Raw genomic sequence first — 13,626 nt, 5'->3', positions numbered from 1 at the left:
AATTAAATTTTCTTCTCTCTCATAATACACCGGCATCAGTTTGCTTCATTCCTTTTGCAGTCAGCACAGAGACTAAAAACTAGGTTCTATTATCTCCGAGAATGTTTAATGCTCTTTTCCGTCAAGCGAGTTTACTTTTTTGCTGCAAGGCAAGAGCTTCTGCGAAATAAGTGTCTATTTAAACCTTTATAATTGCTAGCGTATTCTTTATATGCAAATAGAGTTACTGCGGTTTTTTGAATTGTAATTAAAAGCAAACTCTTCTTGAATAGCAAAATACTCTGGGACGGCTTCAAAAGATTTTTAAAAGTGCGCTCGGAAAAAAATCCCAGTAGTTCATGCTTTATACGAAAGCGGCAGAGCGAGATAGAAAAAGGGCCTTATTTTTCTTCTTCATGAGATTTCATTCTTTCAAAACGTCGGATTTAGAGAGCAAATTAGCGTGCAGTTCTTTAATACATCTCATTTTATACTGCACTTGCCTCTCACGTGACTTGTAGCTTTAGAAATGCGGAAACGGGACGCTCCAAAGAAAAAACCATTAAGAATCTTAGAGGGAAAAAAACAGAGCTTTTTAGGAGAAGAGAGAAAATGTGCATTTGAAAGAGGCAGTGGAAAAATAAGTATCCACTCAAAGTTAAAAGACCCATACTATTGAGCAAGATATCAAAATCTAAAGCAGAATTGGGAGTTTACGGCTTGCGTATTTTGAATTGAGATCGAGAAATATTTTACCGATTTAGAATGTAATGAGACAAGCCATGTCTTCAATAGGAACTAAAAGGAAAATCCTGCACTCATTAATAGATCTCACATAATATGTAATTGCTCACCTGCACATTTAATTGGGTATTACTGCTCGCTTTATATGCGTCCGCGTGAAACGCATCGACGTCTTTCCTTAAATTAAACACTAAATGTATTTCTAACTGAAATATAAAAAAAAAACGTTAATGACTGAATGAAGTTATTTATTTGAAAAAAAATGATATTAAATTAATTAATTCAACTTTTTTCGTAGCAAAATACATTTAATTTACTGATTTGCTACATGAGTAACAAATACATTATTAAGACTGTAATTAAAATTAATATAAGCGGCGCCGGAAAAAAACCAAACATCCTGATGCATGATATTTAAATCTTGTTCAAGACAAGATGCCTCAGTCGAAAAAAATGGACCGTTCACGCCAAAACCACGTGACCTGTGACGTACCGCGCAGCTAACGAAAGTTGGTCAATTATGAAATTTAAAGTTTCTTAGATTTCTCCGGAACCCCTCATCAGATCCAGACAAAATTAACATAGGACCATCTGGAAAGTATACCCTTCCAAACAAAAAAAGAATTTTTTCTTGGAGTGATACGAATCGTACATAAAAAGTCGCAGACGAAATCATAACCTCCTTTTTTGAAGTCTGTTAATAAGAGCAAATAATTTCCACTTTTTAATACTTATACTTATAACAAACCAACACGAAGTAATTTTTGTTTCAACAGTAACGAAAGCAAATAAAAAACTATACATGGTGTATTTTATAAGATTCGACATTTGAATCGATTGATTTCAGACGATTCAGATTGACAATTCATCAAAAGATTACCACCACTGACGAAGATCCCTATCCTGCTCAAAGCTAAATTCACAATCAGTGTATGTCACACACATCATGTGTATTTCTTATGACAGAAATATTTCATTCTAAAGCAAATAAAATAAAGTCTAACAGTTTATATTCCTAAGCAGCTTATCTGTTTTAAATACCCATGTTATTTTAAATAATCAACTGTCAGAGGGAATATAAGCAGTAATTAATCACATGCCATATTTATCGACACATTTTTAAATATTAAAAAAAGAGGTTTTTAACATTACAGAAACATTTTATGTAGGTAAATCGTTGTTGGGACGAAATTTCATTCATTAAGAATCCTCAAATAATCAACTGTTAGAGGAATCATTGTCCTGATGTAGTTTTATTCTGAAAACAACCATACGGGCATAGTTATTGCGAGTAATTAAAATTTGGAAACTGTATCTATGCTTTACGATTTCCACCACCAGGTAAAAGCTCTCTATCCGTGAGGCTGTGTTTGATTTTACATGCCCAGGATCCAGAAAGTAGTTTGAGAAGGGGGACGGAAGAGAGGGAGATATGAAATAATCCTTCTGCCCAAATCTAGGCGTCTGAATAAATCTCCCTGTCAGATTGGCTGTTGCCTGGCAACTTCGGCGGTCGCAATATGCCATGAATTATCGCCCACAATAATGCAGGGGATCAGCAAACTGAAGATGGGGAATTCCCGGAGAAAAGAAGAGACAAAAGGATAACGGATAATAAGGAAATAAAGATCGAAAATGCCCCAGGGAACAGTTTTAGGGTTTCTAGTCCCTGCTCACGTTAATCCGTCCGGAATTAAGAATGGGATTTATTTTTCGAAAGACTACGCAAAATATGGTGTGTTTATGCAAGTTAAGGGAGCGCTGATATAATGGTCACTATAATTTCAGATTTTAGAGCATCCATCTCTGGAGCAGGATGAAACTACGTTTACTCGATGTAAGATGTGGTATTAGAATGAAATTTTTAGGATTTAATTGCCTATTTCTCGTAAGGAGTAAACGCAGTTTCCTTTATAAAGGCATTTATAGAAGCCTGATAAACTACTTAACTATTATTCTTCGGAGTTTTAACTTTGAAAAAAGTTGCTACGTTAATACAATTTTTGTTCTTCTTTTGCCGCTAAACTGGATTTGAAAAGTATTTATTTTCCAATTTTAAAAGAAGTATAACGTGAGAAGGCTTAAATTCTTCTTAAAAATAATGTCTTTCAACGTAAAAAAAACTAGTTAATATTCGTAACATTTAGAAAGAAAAAAATGATAAAATGTTGGTTGGTGTACATTATTAAAATGGGATATTCCGCGGGTAACTGACTGACATTTTTAAAGCAAAACGATGAGTATTTTGTAACATTATACGTAAAATATATGTCGTGCGAACTATTTTTTGCCCTGGAATACTGTATTTTTTAAGCTGAATTTTATGGTATAGTGGAATTCACGAAATACATTTTGGATGATATTTAAATATTTATTAAAAACATGCTGACAGACATTTGGAAAGAAGTATACCTGTCAATTACCATGCTTTTAGCAATTGTTTTATATCGTCAAAAATGCACTTTGAGAATTTAACTATATCATTGAACTTAGCCTGAAAAATACAATATTCCACGGAAAAAGATTGTGTTTACATCGCATATTTTACGTTGAATACATATTGTTTTGCTTCAAAAATGTCATTCAGTTACCCGTGGAATTCCCCATTTATAAATTATGTTTAATGCACTATAAAATTTACTTTCAAAGTTAAAAAATAGCCACCTGTAATGCAAACTAAAACTAATTACTTATACGACACACACGATTTAATAATTACCTAGGCTAGAATTTAAATATTTAAAAAACTTCTTGAACGCAATATCAAATTAAGTAAATTTTCCCCCACATTAGTCTGAATGACATCCAGGTTTATTCAAAGTAATTCTTAACACTAAATTAATGCTATATCCATTCTAAACGTATCTAATTTTGTTTTATTGCATTTTCTTAAGATTCATAACTTTAAAGCACTCAACACCGTCTCATAGAAGTATATACTTCAAATTTAACTTCCCGCATTAGGGGAATAATGATTGTACCAAGAAGGTGAATAGGAAGCATCATTGATTTAAACGTTGTGAAAATAATTGTAGATGATGACGTGGGAAATTTTCACTTGAGAGTAAAGATCCGTTCATTGAATTGCCAACACTCTCCAATTTACCACTGTCATTTAAATGAAAGACTGCCCATAAAACAGACATTTCTTTGAGTGTTATCAAAGACATTGGAGTAAGTAATGCTGGCATTTGATATTAGAATCTCTATGGAGTGGCGGTATTTTGAAAAACAGGTAAATTGCGTTTGATTGTGTTATCCAGCACTTAAAATGCGATGTTTAGTGCTTTCCTCATGATAATGCAAAATAAATTGCCAATGATTCTTAGGATAATGTTTCGCAATACAGGGAATCATCTGTTAAAGAAGAACGTATGATTAGGTTTTTCGGAAATCTGGATGGGAAAGGGAATCTGGATGGAAGATGGATTTATAAGCTCTGTTTGAAAAAAAAAAAAAAAACCTTAAATGTTTAAGCTTTAGTTTATTTCTACGTCATAATTCATTAGTATTAAAAGATCAAAAGAGCATACGTTGCATATCTCTAACACTAAACGTTAAAAAAATCCCTTAGTTTAAGTATTTAATGTGTGAGCCAAGCAGTACAATAAAACGTAATTTTTCAATAATAGCTGGCCGCTCGTGTTTTGAAGTTGCAAGAAACCATTATATAAGCTCAGAGAAATAGTAATGAAGCATTCAGTGTAGAAAGGAGTCAAAACTTTAAATATATATTTATCTGACATTAAATTAGTAGTGGGGACTCAACGTGGGAGGATGAGCTGAGGGTCAACTCCCCCTAAGAACCTTAGATTTTAGCACTTTTCCCAATCCTAAAATAATGATTGTGATACATGTAGGGGCCTTTATGATCAACCCTGAAAGGAAAATTTTGGCGTAAGTAGAGATCAGTGATAGTTCATTCAAATTATAGAAAATGAGACAAAAGGAAAAAGAAGTAATTTCGTGAAGCAGTAGGACAAAAATTTAACTATGGTCTGAAAAAAATAACCATTTTTAATGCGCGGGAAGAAGGCTAAAAAACCAGGGACAAAACCGGATGTTTTTCAAGGGAAAATTTTATTAGTTTAATTTAGTTTTAAATCTTTTTCCTATAGCTTTACTAGCTGACTCGGCAGACCTTGCTCTGCCACATAATTTTTTTATAGGATTCAAAAACTCTGTTGGATAATTTACAGCTTCGTCAGAATCACAAACTGTATCCATCGATTTGCATGATACCAAGTGGCCAGGCCGTATCTAGAAGTTAATAAATCGTCAACCTCCGCATTTTTTCTGCCAAATGTGGCTCTTTCTGCCAGCTACGCATGATACGTGTATTGCGTGCGAACATCGCGTTCAATGAGAACATTTTCTCGAATCAACGATGGTGCTGAAATTAGTGAGCAATTTTATGCATTCAAAATTTTCATAGACAGCAAATTTTCATTTGTCGATATTTGACAATGGGTCCGAGAATTTGACAGCAAATGGATCGTGTAGCATTCGGACGTACATGTTTTAGCTGGACCTTTTCAACATTAAAATACAGTGGCGAGGATTTCAAGTAAACTTTAATCTCATCAGCGACTTTTGAATGTAGAATGACGGAAATGTTTGTCTGAAATCACTTGAAGAGAATAACAGAGTGCTCCTTTACCTTTTGATGTACACTGCGTCTGGGTTAATTTGAATATTAAGTGGCAGTTTAAATGCTGAATGATTTGTTCTGCATTCATCCAGTAAGATTACTGCAATGCCAAATAATGCAACGGATAATGCGATGTCATTATTAGATCATATTTCGGCGAGAATTGGCAAAATGAGAAACGTTTTGCTAGTTTACATGGTGCATCCCTCCTCTCCCCAAAAAATACACCTTGACCCGCCAAAACTGCCAGAGGTATAATCAAAATGTCACTATCCAGATTTTTTTTCCCAAAATTGGGAATCAAAAAATACCTATAGCTCCAAAGTTTCACCCTTCCATTCCTTAATCAAGAATTTACCAATTATCAAAATACCCCTGCAAAAGAATCAAGGAGCAAAATTTAAAATCATTGCAAAACCCTGCTTAAATTATTCAAACATTTTATTTGTTAACAAATAGCAGATGGCAACAAATAAAAATTTTAAATCATTGAGAGTTTTTCGATGTTTTGCCGAAGCGTCGCGTCATTTTGACACTTGGTGGTCAATAGAGACACACTAATTATGGTGTGTTATGATATATATATATATATATGCATTACGACCTATTCTCATGCCTGCCAAGTACACCTAAAAAATTTCATAAAAAACGGTCGAGCCGTTTCGAATGTGTTCAAACACCAACACCGTAACATGAGTTTTTTGTATTAGATTTCTTGACCTTTTTTTTCTATTTCTTTTATTTGGTGTCTAAAATACCTATATTCCCAAAAGTTACCCCTCCTAACCGCCCACCCCTTCCCTTTCCATTTTTTTAATTGCAAATCTCCCAATTATCAAAATATTTCCGCAAAAGAATTAAAGAGCGTAACTGAAAACCATTGCAAAAAGCCTTGCTCAAGTTAGTTTCAAACATTTTATTTGTTACAAATAGAAAATGGCAATAAATAAAATTTTAAATCATTGATAGTTTCCGAAGCGCCATCTAGTGGGGCCATGTTCTGATATTTTTCCGGAGCGTCGCGAAAAAAAATCTAAAAAGGGACTTTCTAACTACCTAGCGATATGAAATATACTTTATGTCCTTATTCTCGTACCTAACAAATACACATAAAAAAATTATGAAAATCGGTTAAGCCGTTTCGGAGGAGTCAATAACTAACACCGTGACAGGAGATTTTTATATATTAGATTAACTTTTGCTGAGGAAAGAATGTCCTATGTTTCTTAAAAACACGTGTGTATTTCCAGGTACAAAATCGTTGTTTCGCTTTGGAATACTATTCCGGAAAATGTAACCACTTTCAATTTTTTATCTTCATTCATAAAAATATTTTGTGATTAAATATCTTGTGCTAAAAAGCAAATTACCAATTCACCAATTTGCAGAAAACCTGGTACCACCTCACCTGGTATCACAGACCATATTCACAACTCCAACGAACTATAGGGGGCACTGCAGTCACTGTCTAATGGCCGACTTAAAAACTAAAACAAACGCATGTGGTAACGAAGAAAATGCTAAAAGTGTTGTGATTTTGTTCGTATGTATGATTTTTTCGCTTTATTCATTTGAAAAGATTTTTCAAAGTCTTTTGGTTATTCTGACCCATATAAAAAGAGATTAGAAACCAAAAAGTATTACGAAAGTAAACAATTAATGCAGAACACACAGTAAGTTGTTCTGAAGCAGCCATTTTCACGACGTTGAATTCGGAATTCATAAATTTTTGGTTCGCTTCGAACGGCATTTTCATTTTGTACCGTTTTTTCTATACATTAGTACATATTAAGTTCAGTTTCGTGACATTTCCGGCATTTGTTGACACTTTTGTAACATAGTGCACATACGTGGCAGACTGTCAAGAGTAACGTTTAACACTAGATAATTTATTTCTATGACTATATGATTGGATATCCAAAGAAATCATGCATTTAATTCATTCGTCATGGAAATGATTTACCTGATATGCGAAATCTTGTCAAGATACATTATTCTTTCACACAATTTTAAAACCATAACCCTATAAACAGATTTTTGGCGAACTTTTATTTTTTATTGTTCAAATTCTTAACGTTCTTTCTGGATTTTTCAATCTGTTCTGCGATAAATATTTTCAAGAAAATTTATTTGCATACTGTCTATTTCAGTAGGATACTGTAGTAACAAAGGTTATTTAAATCATTTATGTGGAATTAGGTTAAGGAGAAGTGTCCAGTCAATGTTGTTAAGTTCGTTTTTTTTTTTCATCGAATTGAAAAACTGATATTTATTCAAATTCACTCAGAACAAAATAAATAAAATGTGTACTCACAGTTTATATATGGTGGTAGTTTTCTTTTCAGTTGATTGACCATTATTTCTTTTTACTTATCGAATTCTGTAATCTTACTATCATTTTATTCCACTTATGATAAAAATTAGAAATGGTTTAACTAAAAACGCGAAATCTCGCCAAGGCTACTTTGCTCGCACAATACTAACACCATAACCCTAAACAACTTTGGCGAAACCTTTCAGCTGAGAATAAAAGGAATAAAGTAAATTCTTTCTCGGTTAAACATTTTTCATTTTGTTCTACGATAATAAATTCAAGAAAATATTTTGCATACTGTCCATTCCAACTAAATGCTGCTGTAAAATATGATTAGTTAAATTAATTTAAGATTTAAAAAAAAAACTCATATTCTTACAAATTCATACAAAACAATAAAAAATTTTACCTGGTATAAACGTTATCCAATTTTGTTAATCCAGAGTTTTCTTGTTTATGCTTCCACCATTTAATACTTTTTTGAAAGAAATAAGAAAACTAACATTATTTTGAGAAGCTCGAGAATACTACTAAGGGACAAATTAATTTCTGTAGCTGAAAGCAAACTAAGACACATCGATTGCGTTAATAAATATTCAGAACAAACTGCCTGTGTTTACGTTAACAGACACACGTGGAACGCAACGTGGCAATGTTTTAGTTTCATTTGCAGTTTTGTAAATCACCGCAAGGTAGCGTATTCGAGCGCTGGAGTTCCGAATACAAACCATTGTTCATTTTACAAAGTAAGTTCTAAATTTATTTGGACCTAAACTAGAGCTTGTTTTAAAACCAAATGTAAAATATTCAAATAAAAATATTAAATTAAAAGTAATTAATCTGCCTCTCTTTAAATTAAACTAAAAATGAATCAAACAAACCTAAATATGCTTTACTTCTCCTCAATGAACTTATATAAACCAATGCATATTAATTCCACGTAGTTCACGCTTAATATACCCTCATTCGTGTTAGCATTTTGTTAAAATATTAAAAGTATCACATGAAATCTAAGAATATTACATTTCACTTTTATTTTATGAATTTCAACACTTATTTTTTTAAATCTTCTTTATATCATTTATTTAGGTGATTTTCTAAGAACTCTGAAGTGAATAAAGATTTGTAAATTGATTAGAAGCTAAAAATTTATCATAAGGGTTTTTAAAAAAAAATGAATACATCTTGCTCGTATGAATCCAGTTCTGCAATTAAATATCATCCAATCATTCAGAGTAGCGGAATTTTATTTCTTTTGTATGTTATAACCCAAAATTGATTATATTGTTACGCGACAATTTTAAACGTATAATAAACCTTTCAATTCAGTTGGTAGATTAAGTTTGTACTTTGTAGATGTTTCCTTTTTATGTATTTTTGAAAAACAAAAACAATTTTAGATAACACTATTTAAATTTTTGTTGATCAAATGAAACTTAATGACTGTTTCTATTTGTATGTTTCTTCATAAGCTAAAGGACAATTGGAATTGATTCAGAAATATTTGATTAAAATAATTTTTGACAGTATTAGAGACTTTTGAAATTTCAATTATTCATCTCAAATTCATTGTTTTTCTGGAAACTGACCCACAAATAATTTCTCCCGAGATCAGTATAAGAGAGACTGGGGATAGTTGTACACAGAGGCAAGTTGGGGCAGTTCTCATAATTTTCTAAATTTTGGTAGCGTTAACCCAGCTCAGTGGATTTTTATGACCATGTTTCCTTTTTTTTTTTTTTTTTTTTTTTTTGCTCAGGAGAATAATGTTTTCTATATTTTTCTCTTACTACTTTTCCATAATCATTTGAATATTTTTTTCATAGTGTATGAAAACCTCAAACCTATCAATAGGGAAGTTTTTGATTTTTCAATTTTATTTTTATATGATAGAGTAACATGTATGAACATCATAGGTGAAAAAAAAATTTGCGATACGATAAGTAGTTTTTTTTAAATTAATTTTTAAATTTCAAGCAATTGTGACGTCAAATGGCACAGGAAGTGACGTCATGCGCTCTTCCGCCGCAGGAGAAGCAGAAGGACGTGCAGTTGACTTCGAAGACGAAACGTAAAGTTTGCCTCCTCGCGTTTCTGGAACATTAAACCTCTCATCCTCTCGGAAATATTCGAATACCATCTTTGATGTTACTTGAGGAAGATTATTAGATTGTGCTTTAACGAATCTGGCCTCCATAGTGTGTTCAAAAGGATTATTGAATTTCTAAGAAATAAAAATATCAGCGCGCTCAAAATGTCCGTAGCGAAAACAAGGGATCTTCGGCGGAAGGCTGCCCTTTAGTGCCCTGTGACGTAAGCTCGTGACGTTTCAGAAGAGCGCACTTTTGCGCGTGGATTTTTAAAAATTCATTAAAAATCAACCACGATGTTTTAAAATTCGGCGATGGTGAATTTTTTAGTTTTGAGGGTCAATTAACAATATCCAATAGTCAAAATATGAACATTTAATAGGTTGCAACTTCCCTATTGCCACGGAACAGGAACACCTTTCTCAAATATGCGAACTTGCAGGAAAAGAATTATTGTGAGGCTCTGACAGGTTGAGCTCCGATTCTGACAATGTTACCTCTTAAAAAGTCAGTAATCCAACGTTATTAAGCACAAAACTTGGAAATGATTGCAGACACGTGTTTCGGTGTTACAAGGAACACCTTTTTCAATGCAAAGAAGTGTGAGCTTTTGGATGAAAAGTCATCCGAGAAAAGCAACACGGTGGAACAGGAGATAGTATAAATATCAAAAAATAGAAATTAAACAAAACAAAAAAGATAAAATGACGCATGGAGACAAAATTTATTATATAATTCCATCAGGAAAAAACCGTTAAGTAATAAATTTTAAAAGAAAACCCATAAACAATGCAAAAAGTCCAAAAATGAAACCACTCTGAATAAATTGGCAATAAATTTACCAGCGGGAAAAACTATGTATGGAAGCAATGTATCAAATGGAGAAATGCAGAAAAAACAGAGTGAAGGATAAACATAACGGAATTAGTTAATCACAAAACGAAATAAGAAAGCAAAAAATGAAACTTCTTACTTTTATTTTTTCATTTTTTGCTTTCTTATTTCGTTTTGTGATTAACTAATTCCGTTATGTTTATCCTTCACTCGGTTTTTTCTGCATTTCTCCATTTGATACATTGCTTCCATACATAGTTTTTCCCGCTGGTAAATTTATTGCCAATTTATTCAGAGTGGTTTCATTTTTGGACTTTTTGCATTGTTTATGGGTTTTCTTTTAAAATTTATTACTTAACGGTTTTTTCCTGATGGAATTATATAATAAATTTTGTCTCCATGCGTCATTTTATCTTTTTTGTTTTGTTTAATTTCTATTTTTTGATATTTATACTATCTCCTGTTCCACCGTGTTGCTTTTCTCGGATGACTTTTCATCCAAAAGCTCACACTTCTTTGCATTGAAAAAGGTGTTCCTTGTAACACCGAAACACGTGTCTGCAATCATTTCCAAGTTTTGTGCTTAATAACGTTGGATTACTGACTTTTTAATTTTTCAGCACAAAGGTATTTATTCTTTATTAATGTTACCTCTGTTTCGGTAAATAGGGAGTGGTAATAGGAGCTAAGTTGAGTTCGGAAACTTTTTTATTATTTTTTGAAAAATATTCCAACTAAAATCTGAGCCAACAACACGTCTATTTTTCATTAAACTCCCCTAAAACAGGTAAACGTAGTCAAGGTCACAGCTCAACAAACCAGAGCTGCAGTATACAAGACCTCTGAAAACATCCACTCCTTAAAAATAGCAATGCTACAGTCTGCTATGACTCCCATTCATGCGCAAGTACTTCAACACTTTGACAAACAGATCGCTGTATTGAATGTCAGCACAAGTAAATTTTAATAATAGGAGGCGATGTTCACACTTGATGAAGTTGTTTTATAACGCATTAGCTGTAACACCAGTTCTTCTCGGTTTTTAGATGCAAAATGGTAATTTGAAGAGAGGTGCGTATAACAAGGCAAAAGGTATAAACCACATACAACCAACCTTTATTTCGCATAGGCCATCACATGACAATTATTTATCGCAGGTCGGAGATTTAAAACTCAATGACAATTAATTAAAGTGCGTTACAACCACGTTGCTCCCTCATAATGTATTTATTTCGAGTAACAAACAACTTGTATGGTTATTCGAATCTACAACTGCTTACGAAAGTGGAAAAAAAGTTTCTACTTTCCTTAAACATATTACAGATGATTTATGGGAATAGAGTTACTTTATATTAACGAATGTCGGGACATCAGAGAGAATTCTTCCTGCAATAACAGGATAATTAATCATTCAAGGAATTGTAAATTGCTCTAAAAACCGAAGAAACGTAAATCCACTCAACAGATGATTCAGAAACATATTTTACTTTAAAATACGTTTTTTATTTTTGAAAACAACACTTATAAGCCATGCTTTGAACGAAACCTCTTAACAAGTTTTGCCGACGAAATTAAAGTTTAAAATATTCGGGACGAGTAACAACAGTGCACAAAGAAAGCAATATTTTTTGTCTTAGCTTGCTATATTTTAAGAACAATATAATTATTGCATTCTATTAGTTTTGTTTTAGTGATAGTATTCGAAAAATTATAGCCTTCTCTGATATAGAAACAATTTACTCCATACTGTAAATAAATCCTGAATATCTCATGCAAAATGTACTGAAATCAGAGATTGATAGAAAGGGGGGTATCATGGGGGTTATGACCCTCCCCTCTAAACCTTCGATAATATTATCTGTCCACATCGTGTTCAAACACTATATAACTAAAATGCAAACGACTACAGTAATTACAAAAAAAAAAAAAATCATTAATTTTTTTAAGTAATTATGTGAAATTTTACTTCTTTTCATTGCTGATAAAATTACTTAGTAGCGTTTGTGCTCTATTAGGTGTCTTACTCCTGGCCAATTTGGTGTTTTTTATTGACACCTAGGCAGTTTCAGAAAGTTTTCGCACCTAAAACCGTAGGTTCGTTCATAAGGAGGGGAGGGGGTATTCTCACTACGAGCCCCCTTTATTCGCCCCTGACTGATATTCATGTTTACAGTACTTTTTATCGTAAAGTTCTATCTCATGGTATACATTTCCAGTAGATTTTCCTGAATTACTGTAGATTTTACCGGTAATGTTATCGCAGAAATCGTAGCAATTTTAGTGGTACAAGTTGTTACAGAGAAAAGTGCGGGTAACATGAATGCACGTACTTTTTTCCATAAATTTCCAGGATTATTTTTTTACACATCAATTTCCTACAATTTCAATTATCTCATGCAGTGGACATGTATTTGCCGGAGTTCACCAAAGAGGAGGATACTGCCATTGTGAGCGACCCATGGAGTCCAGACACGGTTTATACCGCACAAGCATTCGATGGGGACCTTGGGAGTACATGCCCCTTAGAAGCGATGATCTGCGAATGTGCCGAAGTTCGGTACGGCATCAGTGCCGGAGACGTCGACAAGATCTTTTACATCAACAACTTGACGGGAGATGTATACGTTCGGGAAGCTTCCCGCGTTGTGTCCGGAAGAACATATAATTTGACCATCACAGCAACGACCTCAAGAGGACAGATGACCACGTCACCGAATGCGCACATGAAGGTAAGTGCTAAGGAGGGATAAAAACATAATATGAGGCTGTGAGAAGCAAAGGAATGCAAGTGCAGTAGCGTAAGTATGGGGTCTAGCGCACCTGGCGAACTAAAGAAATTGCGCCCCCTCCCAGGGTCTCCCACGTGGGAAGTCATCGGAGGTCATTGTTATCTGCCCCCCCCCCCAAAAAAAAATTGCATCATTTTGATTAATTGATTTGACAAATAGGAGGCAGAATTGTAATTTTTTTTCCTATTTTCTTTTTTAGAATTATTTTCAATGATGCCAAATGTT

The 13,626-nt window shown here is 33.3% G+C and overlaps 1 protein-coding gene across 1 annotated transcript in view; it reads left to right on the top strand.

The window, feature by feature from the left end:
• Positions 1–11,483: 11,483 nt before the first annotated feature.
• The window catches only part of LOC129233338 (uncharacterized), a 76,602-nt gene continuing 74,459 nt past the window's right edge, over positions 11,484–13,626 (top strand). The window contains exons 1-2 of the mRNA XM_054867380.1: positions 11,484–11,568; positions 13,013–13,341. Of these exons, the coding sequence (XP_054723355.1) occupies positions 11,484–11,568; positions 13,013–13,341 (414 nt within the window). The remainder of the gene's footprint in view (positions 11,569–13,012; positions 13,342–13,626) is intronic.

Source organism: Uloborus diversus, unplaced genomic scaffold (genome assembly GCF_026930045.1).
Source record: "Uloborus diversus isolate 005 unplaced genomic scaffold, Udiv.v.3.1 scaffold_349, whole genome shotgun sequence".
Lineage (NCBI taxonomy): Eukaryota > Metazoa > Arthropoda > Arachnida > Araneae > Uloboridae > Uloborus > Uloborus diversus.
The sequence above is the reverse complement of the archived record's forward strand: the minus strand, read 5'-3'. Positions and strand labels throughout refer to the sequence as shown.